We start from the raw sequence: 13873 nt of genomic DNA, 5'->3' as shown, positions 1-13873 counted from the left end.
GTCATTTGAGGCCTTGAGCTTGATGTACTTTTTTTATTTGGGATTTCCATCCCAAATATATATATATATATATATATATATATATATAGATATATATAGATATATATAGATATATAGATAGATATAGATAGATATAGATATAGATAGAGATAGATAGAGATAGATAGATAGATAGATAGATAGATAGATAGATAGATAGATAGATAGATAGATAGATAGATAGATAGATAGATAGATAGAGAGAGAGAGAGAGAGAGAGAGAGAGAGAGAGAGAGAGAGAGAGAGAGAGAGAGAGAGAGAGAGAGAGAGAGAGAGAGAGAGAGAGAGATAGATAGATAGATAGATAGATAGATAGATAGATAGATAGATAGATAGATAGATAGATAGATAGATAGATAGATAGATAGAGATAGATAGAGATAGATAGAGATAGATAGATAGAGATAGATAGAGATAGATAGAGATAGATAGAGATAGATAGATAGATAGATAGATAGATAGATAGATAGATAGATAGATAGATAGATAGATATATGACCTATTATGATTCATTTTTAAATATATTGGTCTAATAATATATCATTAAATTAAACATGTAATGTAAAAAAAAGTTGTATATCTTTTTGCAGATGTACATACATGCTTGTCCTAAAAAATATCCTACTTCAAACGCTTCAACGACGATCCTTACCAATTAAAATATGAATAAACCAACACATTTCAAGATGGTGAATGATATGCTTTTTTTTGTTATAGATATTACTTAAAATAAGAGGTTTTCAAGATCAAATAACTCAAGTTGTTCAATATTTATTAAAATAAGATGTTTTCAAGATTGTGAATGACGCAACAAGTTATTCAATATTTGTTCGAATAAGTTGTTTTCAAGGTAAATGACTGAGCAAGTTGTTTCAGATTATTGAAAATTCACTTGTGAGGTAGTTTTGTCTTATTGCTTGTGTAAAAAAACTCTTGGTGATATTTTGTGTTTTTGCCGTGAAAAAGGTTTAAAGAGCTTCAGCTGGGGTGCGGTTGGGCAAAATAATTGAATAATGGCAAAAATTAGCATTCAGTCATGGGATTTAGAGTTTTTAGTCTGTGCAGCCTACTTTACAGCAGCAGTTATAGTGGTCTATCATGAAGTTGCTATGGAAACAGTCATTTCCAAATTGAGAAACATAACACTGAGGCTATTGAAGAAGCTTAGGAGTATTTCTTTACCTCATTAGAAAACTTCTGTCTTTTGTTCCTGTCTTTGACTCAAAGTGTCCGCAAGCTTTAAAGGAAGTGTAATCTCCCAGTTCTGCTGAGGCATGAGTATAAAGTGATGTGAGCAGCATGGAACAGAGCCCAGAAATGGTTTTAGCTTCTTTGTGTAAAAGAGTATAGTTTGGGTAAAAAACTTGACTTAGATTATTCACTACTGGTGTGCTGATGGAGCCAAACTTTTGAATTGCTTTGTACCTGAAGACTCTCTCCTGTAACAGCAATGCAGTCAAATGTCATATGTCTGTTAAAAGTGCTTTTAAGCATTCAGTTATGTCCTGCATGCTATGGTACAATGAACCTGTCAAAAGACAAATACATACAGGTGCACATAATACACTCTGCTTCACACTTTCCTTCCTACCTGGGGTCTTTTTGAATTGAGTCAATGGAGGGTGAACGCTGAAGGCTGCCTTCAGGCGGCAGGGCTGGACCAGACTTGCTATATGGAGACTCCACCACTGACGGGCAATACTGCAGGGTGCGGTAGGGGTCTGCCACATAAGGGTCCGAGCCATATACATCTCCACTTCCGCCACTTCCGCTGGAAGTGTAGCCTGGCCCCACAGTGGCATAGTTGTTGGTCCCTCCGCGGCCGTAGCTTCCTGTCCCCGTTCCGTGACTTCCTGTGCGCTGTAAAGGGGCGGAGTCAACACCAGGGGAGGAGGGTGCTAGGGTAGGAAGGTAAGGACAGAGGACATAACTTAGGTCATGGACCTGGTTGTGGACACGTACAATCAGGTCTGAACAAGAGAGTGGACAGAAAGAAAAGGAACACAGGAAATGGTGCAAAACCCAATGCAGGAAAGGTGAGGAAAAATAGAAGGCAAATAAATTAAACAAGGCCCTTGAAGAAATAAAGCTATATAAGCTTCTATAGAGAGAATAAAACAAGAAATGAAACTACAGACAAAAATGTAAGATTTAAGGTATACTTGAGGTGATAAAAGTTTGTAATGACTTGGAATCTTAACAAGCATATTTGTCAAATCTCTGTTCAGATGAAAATATTACACCTGATATAAATACATAAAATGTAATATTTTACTGAGATATATTAAGTTGTTTTTATCTGGTATATATTAGATATACAGATTTTCTCCCCTTGTTTTTCTGATATTATCATATCGTTTCATCTTGTTCTTTAAACTGAGAGTTTTTAAGTTACTGCAAATAAAAAACAACCTGTTTTTAAGATGTATTTTGTAAAAGCAAGTCATGGGTTCTTAAAAATTACTATTGCTTTTGAACATAATGGTCTTTAAATCAAGGATAAAGACTATAAAATAGACAAAAATACTTGTTAGAGCAATATATGTAGAGGAGAGGAATCTTGACAATTTTAGGGTTTATTCAAAATACGTTCCGGTATTTTAAAGCTCCATAAGTAAATTATGTTTTTGTGTGTTGTTCATCTAAATGTTAATGTAAGAATTGTTAACTTTTTTATAGAAACCTTGCATGTAGGGAAAATGCAGCTTCAGAAAAAAACTTTTTGTTTCCAATAAGCACAATAAAACATGAAAAGAGACACTAAAAAAAAAGAGAAACAATATAGAAAACATCTGTGCATCTGCAGTATTTGTTGGGAATCTGGACGTTTCCTTGGGGGTATAAGCTGCCTTCACACACATGGCTGCTTTCACCTTCCCTCCCAGTTGTGATGAATTGGTGATACATCAAAGTGTTAACATGGCTTTGGGGACCTCATTTTTTTAGGTGTACAAACAGAACATGTCTATAGAGCGGCTAAACCTATGCCCGAAGCCTGAGTAATGTGCAGGCTGACACAAATATATGCAAAAACACTCAGATTCTTTTATTTAAAGCAAAAGTCTTTACACCAATAAGATATCAAACTACAGAATAATGTATTAATCTCATAAGTCATGTTAACCCTTAAAACATATCTGTGAGGATACACAAAGACGGAACTCACACATGCATTTTACAGCCATGCATGATAAATTATGAAAAGCTTGTGAATAAAATGGGATAAAAAATTAAAGAACCATAAGTAGTTTGAGCCTCAGTGTGTGCCGGGGTCGGGTGTCTCATCATCATGTGGCCGACAAACTTGCTCTTTAGCGATGTCTTTAGTGCTGACATTTACATGACCTTCACAACCCTCTCAACACACTCTTTGTCATCCTTCTCCTCCTCTGCCACACTTGCATTGTGAATTGTATTTGATGTAACCCATCGATATTGTAGATGAGAAATACTAAATTATACAATAACTCTCATTCAGTTCAGCTCTTTTGCTCCACTGAGCATGTGAAGCACGCTCAAGAGCACGCCAAAAGGTCTTCCTTGAGCGCACGTTTAGTATGTGGTGTTTACACTGCAAAAGCAGGGAGGGGCTTCTTTTTCTAATGCTATCTACTAGCGCATGTCTGCCACCTACATAATAGGATTGGTGCGAAATGTCGAAGTGGGGTCAATCTCGAGAATCTTGCTCCAGGCTTTTTCTTTCACAGCTCTATTCTAATAAATAAAAGAATATGTGTCATATGATTACAGCTGAGAAAAACCATACTTATTCGTTTCTCCTCCATGATCAAATTTTAAAAGGCAATGACTGTATAGTAGAACTGGACTGAGTGAGTGCGACATCACCCATAGAAAAGGACTTGCTTTTGGTTCCAACAAATTAAAGTAAATTCAGTGGCAATTTTTTCCCAACCTGGCTGTTGCCATTTTGTAGCCAGAAATAGTCAGCAAGCAGTGATTGGTCCGAGTTGGTATGAGTCTACATTTCTATTGCAACCACTCTTGCCAGTCAGGAGTGAGCATGTTAGAAGACCACACCCCTTCCACTGAAAGCAGTCTCGGGGGAATACCTCAACGAAACGCTTCAAGGTTCAGCATAAGGCCGCCTACATTTATTGAGGTATCTGATTGGTCAGTTTACAAGGGCGGTGTGAACGTGGCTTTACATTAACTTCTGGTGATAAGTTGGGTCAAGCAGTTGAGCAAAACAACATCTGTGTATTTGAATATATGATAATATATTTATATATATCTTCTTAATGTGATAAATCTGAACAAAAAACATTTCAAATATTTGCATAAACCTTTTTTTTGTTCAAAACGCATACATTCTCCTTATTTCAATGTATTAAATAGATTCTTTAAATTTGACTACTGTGAAGATTTAGGCAGAAAACAGTTAAAAACAGTAGATTGGAGTTTATAGACCAAAAACATCCAACAGTGAGGGGAAGAAAGGAAGGACATAAAAAGGTAATGAAGCAAAATTACTTCCATTAGAGGAGACCTGCCTTCTCAAGACTCTTTAGATAGTGTCTTTGGAGAGTCTTTCCTTTTTATCGTCTCATTAGTTGCCAAGACTTTAGGCTAGCCCTATGATGTCAGCGTGAGCTCCAAGAGAGACACAACACCCAAACTGGACAAACCTTTGAGCAAGAGGAGAGCATGAGCCCAAAAAAACACCAAAGGAAAGGGGAAATGGAATGACATGAGCAAAAGAGTTCAGATTTTAAAGACTAAAAATGTAGTATTAAATGTAGTAAAATCTTCTAAAAAAATAGTTATTTAACTATTTATATATTTAGTTTTCATTATTTCCTTGTTTTATTTGACTGCTTTCCCTTTTGTCAAATAAATCATATGCTGCTGTATTTACCTTTTGCTCCGGTTATAGTGCATTCTGACTAATGACTTGACCTTTAAGGCCAATTCAGCCAGTGAGCGGAGGTGTATATCTGTATTCGTGCACCCGAAGATGGCTGCTGCTTAAACCCCGGCATTTTACCGTGCCAACAGACAAACATTTTGGTCCACGTGGATGTAAAAATGGGGGTATGGTTACAGCCAACCTAAAACAAGTGTGCAAATGTCAGTGGATAAGTGGTTGAAATGGGTTTCAAATCCATTATGCGATAAACACAGTACGAAGGTATAGCTTGCCATAATCAGTGTCCAAATGTCACAGCTCCAACACAACGTCAGACACACAAAAAAGGTTTTTAAAAAGACCAAGCATTCGTTCAGATTGACATTAGTGAATACTTAAGTCGTAGTCACAACTACATTATGGGTGGATGTCTGTGAAAAATTGACAAATCTGTACGGGGAACGCAGGTGACCCGCAGGAAATTTTAAGACAACCCAAATGAGCCTGTAGGGCAAAAAGGTTCTTGAACATGGATAAGTAAGGGGGAAGTAGATTAGACATAGGCACGTTGTATGTATTTTTGTCCCTTGTGCACAGCCTGGCCGTTAGAACTGAGAAAATGAGACAATCAGGGCCAAAACAACCCAACAACCTGCAGCACCCATACAGGTCAATCCCTCTGCCTTTTGTGGATTAAACATATATCATGTGGTGAAATTCACCACTGGATTTTGCTTGCATTAACAACATTATTGAATCAACTACAAATAGTGCAAAAACTAGAATTTTAATTTATAGGGAAATAAATAAACTAGTGTTAAAGCACATATTTGTTTCTATGAATGCTACAGACAAGACAAAGGCATCCTTTCACTGATCATACAATAAACCAATAGTCCACACGAGGGTTTTACTGCATCTCACACCAAACGCTCCCACAGCATTTGAGAAAAGATAAATAAGCAGGTGTGTCTTTGTATTCCCTTGCTCCAGTATAGAGTAAACAAATCATGGCTTTGCTCCTGCTGGCAGCTTAGCGATGGGAAGGGAAACTCTATTAGTCATCTGACACAGTGATACCTCCACAATTAGCCAGTCAGCTGGGGGAACGCCTCGCTAAAAGCAGGGCTGACTTTCACTGTGAGCTTCTGCAACTAGGGGACCGTTGCTGAATTTTCAAGAGAGAAGGAGACAAAAACAGGGAAAAAGAGGGAAGAAAGCCAATCCTTCAAGCTTTCTGTGTCGATCCTAACACATATTTTCATCTTTGCCTCCATCTCTTTCAGTTCTTCATTGTCAGTGTCACTCTTTCTTTCCATCACTCCTTCAGCTTGCCCTTTTTATCTTTCTTTGCTGCTTTATGTCCTCTCTGCCTTTACCTCCATCCATCTTCCTTTCCATGCACCCCTTTGGAAACTTCCCCTTTGAAATACTGCCCTCCCTCTTTGACAGTGAATTACTCCCTCCCATGGTCCCATGTTTTTTGCTGTCATTCGCTCTCTGTCACCAATTCATTTCATCTCTTTCTCTCTGTTTCTGCCCTAACACACCTCTGTTTGTCTGTCTATCTCGCCGCCTCTCCAGCCTCCATTGTAGTTGTAGTAGACTATGCGATCAAGGCTGAGGACATGTCCTTTCTCTTGACATGCTTCAGTGCTCAGCACGATTACACAAACCCCTCAGTGCGGTCCAAATCACTGCCTCATACAGTGTCTGCTGTCGCAGAAATACCAGAAAAAAAAACACACAAACAGAAATTTCTTGGTTTGCACATTGCTCACATGTACTGAATATGCATGTGTCACATCTTTTTCTAATGATTTTATGTCAGTCAACGTGTGCATGCAACCTTGCCTAAAGTAGTTGTCCATAAAACACTTTGCCAAGGCCAGCACAATGTTCAGATGTGTATAGGAGACTTGATTCTGTTCTGTGTATTCCTGGGAGAGCCAGCATCCAGCTCTTGATGTTCTTAAACTGCAAGTCTTGAAAAATGTACTCACACAAATGAGTGCACACATACATACACATTGCCTTTCTTGAGCTTTCAGTAAATCTTCCATTCTGTTTTGTGGAAGCTTACTTAACCCTCTCTTTATAGGTGGAGTTGCCTTGTCTTTCACAGAGTATTTTACTTATACACTAAAGATGTCGTTAAAAGACCATGATCACATTACAGATGGAAAAAAAGTCAGAGTTCTGGAGTTTTCAGTCCGACTGCTGCAGAAGCCAGATAATAAATTACAGTATTTTCCGAAATACAAAGTGCACCGCAATATAAGCTGCATCGTCAATGAGTGGTCTGTATTCTAAGTTAAGTTATATATAAGGGGTACCGAACTATAAGGCACATTAAGCGAGACAAAAGAGTCAGAGATAAGTCTGTCAGTCAGTCAGATTGCATTCACAATAATTCCAGAACTTGATTGTGACACACTACACCTTATCTGTGTTGGAGAACTAACAATATCTTTAACTCTTAACCTTGTTTGCAATTAATTAAAAACAGACTGATAGCCCATCAATAAAACAAACCTTACTCTGGCTATGCAAACTCCCAACCTTATTAGTAACTTAATAAAAACACAGTCCGATATCACTACACATTAGCAGTGTAAGCACATTCACAATAACATCCAGCCATATATATCAATCCATAATATATAATCCTTATCTATTAATCCATAAAAATAACAAAAGTTATTGTATTAAGAAGTTTAATTTTTAGGGCCTTAAACTTTTTGCTTTGCTGCTGTATTGTGAATACTGGCCCATCTTGGCTTTTAAGAATGCCTACATTATTATTATTTTTTTTTTTTGCTACTGCTTTACATTTGATGTAGGACCTCAACTAAAAGAACTGCTATTTTAATAATAATGAAAATTTAAAGGACAGTTGCGTGTTTTTGTTCCTTTTGTTTGTACTTTTTAAAACGAATATTTTCAAGTAAGGGCAATGCACAGAGGCAAAGCTTTAACATGTAGCGTGCCCTTAGACACTCTGCAGCTTTCAAAAAAAAAGAAATTCTTCATGACAACCGCTACCTGCACAAATATGAGTCTAAATTTTGTTTTGGTTTATTGAATGTAAACACAAACTCCACTGGATTTGCCCAAAGACACTTGCAATAACTACAACAAGGACATCTCTATGCACTCTTGGTCATAAAGTGCCATAAAATTGACTGCTCTGGTACTTTAAAAAGAAGTGTGAAAATCTGAAAAGAGAGAAGAGGAACCAGATGCATTTTCCATTAACATTACATTTAGGTTGAACGTTTTTAGACCAGAATTATACATTTATAAAAGATAAAGTACAGCTATTCTACAGAACTTTCATCTTTGCAGGATGTTAGCTTTGCTTTCTTTATGGTAAAACTCTGATATAAATGTTGCTTTTAAGGCCGTGCTTTTCTTCCCTTGCTTGAGGACATCACTATGAAATACACCTGCATAATAGTAGCCTCCTGTTCAGCTTGGCTTGTCCAAATCAAAGAGTGCAAAATCGAATAAACAATCAAAGCAGACTGGAACTCAGTGGAGGGCAAACCTACAGTGACAGTAGATCAAAGGCTCTCTCTTTAGATTCTTTCTCTTTATTCTCTTTACTCTATTCTTTATTCTATTCCTAAGACAAATATGGGATGCTGTTGTGATTTACACTCAGTGAGAAATCAAGGTGTTCCTTGAATACAACACAGTAATCCAAATAGAACACAGATTTGTATTAATGATTCTACCGTGAAGCCACTGTTTATACTCAAATCTTTGAAAATTATGAGAGCAGGGAGAAAAACAATCACTTTACACAAGAATCTATAAAAGTGAATGCATAAAGAATCCATTTTAAACCTAAAATATTGACAATTTTCTGATTTAACAAGGAAGAAGTCAATGCTGAGTTTCAACAGAGAAAAAACATCCTATGTTCTCTACGGAAAAAGGACTTTAACAAGTACTCCCTAAAAATGTTGTAAAGCACACTTTTGGGGATATTATTGTGTCTGTGGTAAGATGGTGTACGGCCACTCAAAGTCCCTTTTTATTTTGGAAATTGAAGATGCCTCCCTAAGGAAAGAGAAATGTGCTGATTACTTGAAGAAGTCTTTTAGCATTAAGCTGGTAACTAGGTTTTCTGGGCCTCAGCAAAAGCTCACTGTAAATACTGTACGAGTTTAAGCCACAGCATAAGATGACGTGCTTGACAGTACATTTAAGATTACAGCCGATCTTCTTAAAAACAACTTTCTGCAGAAACACACTTTTTCTTTGGTGGTATATCGTTTTGTTTCCTGCCTTAATCAAGCGAAGATTGTTGATTGACCTTCAATCAAGAATTGGGTGCAGCAGTATTTAACCTGTGCAGCTATTTGCAAAAAAGAGTAAGCATGAGGGAATAAGAAAGGTCAGACTTACACCTTTACTAATTTAAATCAGCCAAATCAGGGTTTATGCATGAAACTTTCAGAAGTCTTCATCTAAAACTGATTTTGGTACAGTAAAGAGATTCAGGAGAGGCTCTAGAAAAACTAATAATCTTAATTGATTCTTTGAGGTAACACAAGTTTATATAGTATAGTAAGTTTATAAGTATAGCACATTTCATATACAAGGACAATTCAATGTGCTAAATTGTATACATAAACCATAAAAATCTATGTAGATAAAACATTAATAGAAACTATTAAAAGACATTAAAAGTAGGATCATTGAAAAAAAATTTAAAGAAAGATGTTGGAACTGAATTTAAATAAAGCTTAAAGTAACCGCCCAGATTTACATGTTTGAATATAAACTAATCAAATGCAGCTGATAACATGTGAGTATTTAACCTGAATTTAAATAACCTCAGTGGTTTAGCTAATCTAAGGCTTTCTGGAAGTCTGTTTCAGATCTGGGGAGCTTGAAGATAAAACAGTACAAAAATTAATAAACTGCTTTTCCAGAGCAACGATTTTGCTTTGACAGCTAATATTGACCATCTTTCTACAGATATTCAAGAGACTTATCTTTATATGAGTTCATCTTCTAAAGTATAATATATTTTATAATGTTAAATCTCAATATTAAATACGGCTTTAATGTCAGTATAACACATAACCTTCACCAATTCTTGTTTTGACTTTTCATGTGTGAGTGTGTTAGTTTTTTTAATAGCCTAAACTGGTTTTCAGAGCAAGTTTATATGATTATTATATTTTTTCAATTTTGTTACCAAATTAAAGTATTTTTATTTGATTTTTTTTTTTTTTTTTTGGTTTTGAGTGTTTTATTTCATTTTATTTATTGAGTTAACTGTGGATTTTATTTTATTATTTGGGGGTGGCAATAAAATGACTTCTGCCCCGCCACCCCCTCTGCCCTTGTCCATATCCAGCCTTGCTAAATACTTCAACAGCTGGTTTTACTGCCACAAACACTGTAAAACAAGCATTCTGTGTCTGTTCAGCCAGCCCTGAACACTATGAGCCAATCAAAAGACAGCAAGGAAAGAGTAGCCATGCCCACAGGGCATTAAGCAACTGAAAAAACACCCTGTATTAAAGAGTGTGGGTGTGTGCCGACAAGGTGGTTATTCATTCCGATGTAATGGAACAATAAGATATGATAGATTTTTAAAATAATGATCTTTAGTCAGCAAACCCGACAATCTCTTCATGTTGAAAATGGGTTCAAACACAGTTTTGTCAGTATTTCTCACTCTCACATCCATGCTTGAAGAGTTGAGCCTGGCTGTCTAGGGGAGCAGTTCAGCAACACAAAAGCCCAAGGGTGGAAAACTGCGACAAAAGGATTGGATTTGGATCAGCTTTATTTTAGCCTATTCCGATCTGTCATGCCTGGATTGGCCCCATCCTTAAGAATGGCTCAAGGCTTCTTTAGTGATTAGAGGTAGAGGTTCTAAATGTAGTGTGGTGCAATGAATGCTCTGATCCTTTACTGTATTGGAGAATGTATTCATTATTTTGCCATGCGCAATTCTTTAGAACCGGCCTTGTTTTAATTATAGTTTTGATTCACATTTTAATGATCAATTTACAAATAATTTTAAAAAAGTTCTCAAACTCAGAGCCTTTGAAAAGCGATAAGTTGTGTACAGTGTTCAGGGATATCAGAAGTGCATCTTTCTGTGTTGCTTCCTTTTGCAGCCACTTTTCTCAATCACGTCTCCATGAGGCGAATCTGCCTGGTTTTGTAACTGTAAAATTCTTTTGTTTTTTGCTTACATTGAAAACCAAATCTGTTTTTGGTTTAAATAAACTATAACAAATATCAAAATGATGAAAATCTAAATAACTGATTAAAGATTACAACACTTGCATAATAAAAATAGTAAAAAAAATACATTTTAAAAAAGCCTTCAGAAAACTGAATCTATATAGATTTGTAATAAGAGTAAAGTTGGACATTTACAACAAGTCGATAGAGAATTACTCTCTCCTGAAACCAGCCTCCTGTAGTCTTTGGTGGAACTGCAATATTGGGACATTAGGTCTACTTAAAAAGGGCTTTTCTACCTTTCTCATAATCATATGCACTTCACCAATTACCCCAAAACACACATTTATACTCAGAAACAAAGTGAGTTTCATTGTCTTGGCCGAGGATACTTCAACACATGAGCAGTGAGACTAGAAACTGCGCCTGCGATCCTCTGGTTACCTCTGTTCCACAGCTAAACCCAGACAGATGGTAAATAAATTTCTCACATGACAAACATTACATTTTCTAGAAAAAAATTTAAAGTAAACTTCCAATAACTTAACTAGTATTAGTTTGGAAATATTAAGAGAATTATTCTATGTTTCCTATTTTTTTTGCACACGACAGGACATGTGTCACTTTGGATTGAGTATCCCTCCTCTGCACTCCTTTCAGGAGTCTATCACATTCTCTATTTAAGAAGAAGCTTCTGCCTTTTGGCTGAAATATGTATGGCAGCACACATGCACCTTTTCTGTAATCCTCCTTGTGTCATTTCTCTTCTGGGCTCATTTTTTTTCTCTTCCTCTACCTCTTTCATCTCTCTTTTCCATTCCCCTCACTTCTGCCCCCCCTTCATTAGGATGTCAGATCTCATTACAAAAGAAAAAACAAAAGATTTAAAGGGTAAGGCAGAAGGGTTTGATGATTTAAACCTCTTGTGTTTTTGTGTCTTTCTTGAGTGTACACAGTTGCCAGAAGAGTTTGCGCCACAAGGCTGCAAATACAAGCAAACATAATCCTGCTTCATAGAAAAAATGATAACAAATAAATCATGTCTTTATGTAAGAGAATCTATCCCCTGTCCTGGGAACTGCATACGTTTAGGGTAGAAAAATAATGGGCAATTATGGGACATATGTGATCAAATATTTCAAACTTTTGCAATAAAATAGTTATGCTTTAGAAGGGAGGTGATGGGCCACAGTCATTTATTCATGTGTCATCGTTTAATAGAAAATACAATACAAAATTAAAGTCGCGAGGGAAGTCGAATGGCCAACAGGTGCTACCCATCCTTGCACCCCCCCTTGGACCCGCCCTCACTGGTTATTCTGCCCGTCTTCCAATGTCCCACTGGTCTGAGCAGCACGACAAATTCTTAAAAAAACACTTTTTTCAAAAACGGCTGCTTTTTTGTTGGTTTTTCTCCATAGCAACCATTTTATGTTTTTGTCGCCTGGGGGTGACAAACAGGTCTACACACGTGGTTTTTAGAAGAATCTCCAAAAGTAAACTTTTGGAGTCTCTTGGCAACAGAGGTTTTTGCCAACTACGCCCTTATTCTCAATATGTTAAATTGTTTTGTTCAGCTTCAGTCAATAATCCATGTATTAAGTTTTCACATTAATTTGCTAAAAAATGTGGAGTAAAAGAACGCTACTTTTGAAAGCTCGCCACCTTGATGATGTTAAATATCTAAAACATCTTATTCCAACGTTCTTCCAAGAGGCTTCCAAATAAGGAGTTAAAAGGCAATGGATTGAAATTCTGAGGGGTTTTTTTTGTTTTAGGTGAACTAAGAGATTATTTTGGGGGTGGGGGGGGGGATTCAAGACCTCAAAGGTCAATAGAACTTTGATTTTGGTTGTAGACTTTAGCAGGCGGCATATGTGTGAACTTTTGTGAAGATCATATAAACAAATGTTTTCCCATTCTGTGGGAAATTGGGAAAATCGCCAAATATCACACTTTAACGCAAAATGGTCACCAAGCTGTAGGTCCTGTGACCATCAAATAACAATTTCAAAATTTACTTTGGACATCCCTGACACGTGTGTAATGGTTTCATTAGTGGATATATTTTTTCCGAACCCCAAGAGATTTTGGACCTGTTGATTTTTTTGACTGATGTCATCATTTTCTGGGGGGGAGGAGTCATTCACTTTGTCTAAAATTAATTTTCAGTGGGTACTGGGTGCATGTTTTCGAGTGCGTGGCAGGGGGGAAGTTTTCATGCAAATGTGCTGTAAGAAAGAAAAATTGCAATAACCATGCAGCAATAATAAAATATAAAATCAACTTCTGTACACAGAATCTTCAGTGCATGGCATATTTGACTTGCACAGCAATTGATGTCCTATTAATATAAGAACTTGTCACCTCTGTCTTCCTCCAACAAAGCATTATAATTGTGTTCTTGTTCATCCAACTATTAATAACTATTATAATACATAATAGCAGAGTAAGACTCACCTTCATAACCATCATTTATCCCAATTTATGTTTAGAATATGGAAGATAATGCTTTTAGTTTGCTAAACTGACAACAAACAAAAAAGCATCTTTATTTTCTCAGAGTCATAAGAGTGTTAAAATACAGTAAACCCCTTATCAACAACAATAAATCAAGTCAGACTTGACAAAAAAGCAGTGCTACTAAAATTACCAGCTTCCACAGCCACTGCCTGAGCTGCGTGCAGGCCTAATGTTAGGCTATAAAAGAGAAAAAGAGCCAAATCTATTCCGAGCCACTGGTATTCC

General features: G+C 36.6%; 1 protein-coding gene across 3 annotated transcripts in view; it reads right to left on the bottom strand.

Annotated features, from left to right (window-relative positions):
- Positions 1-1611: 1611 nt before the first annotated feature.
- Positions 1612-13873, bottom strand: part of LOC101161591 (catenin delta-2) — a 141461-nt gene continuing 129199 nt past the window's right edge. For all 3 annotated transcript variants that reach the window (XM_023949966.1, XM_023949965.1, XM_023949964.1), the window contains one exon: positions 1612-1937. In XM_023949966.1, coding sequence (XP_023805734.1) covers positions 1627-1937 — 311 coding nt within the window. In that variant the 3' untranslated portion in view covers positions 1612-1626. The remainder of the gene's footprint in view (positions 1938-13873) is intronic.

This window comes from Oryzias latipes, chromosome 20 (assembly GCF_002234675.1).
Source record: "Oryzias latipes chromosome 20, ASM223467v1".
Classification (NCBI taxonomy): Eukaryota; Metazoa; Chordata; class Actinopteri; order Beloniformes; family Adrianichthyidae; genus Oryzias; species Oryzias latipes.
Note: the sequence above shows the minus strand (reverse complement) of the source record. Positions and strands in the feature narration are given on the sequence as shown.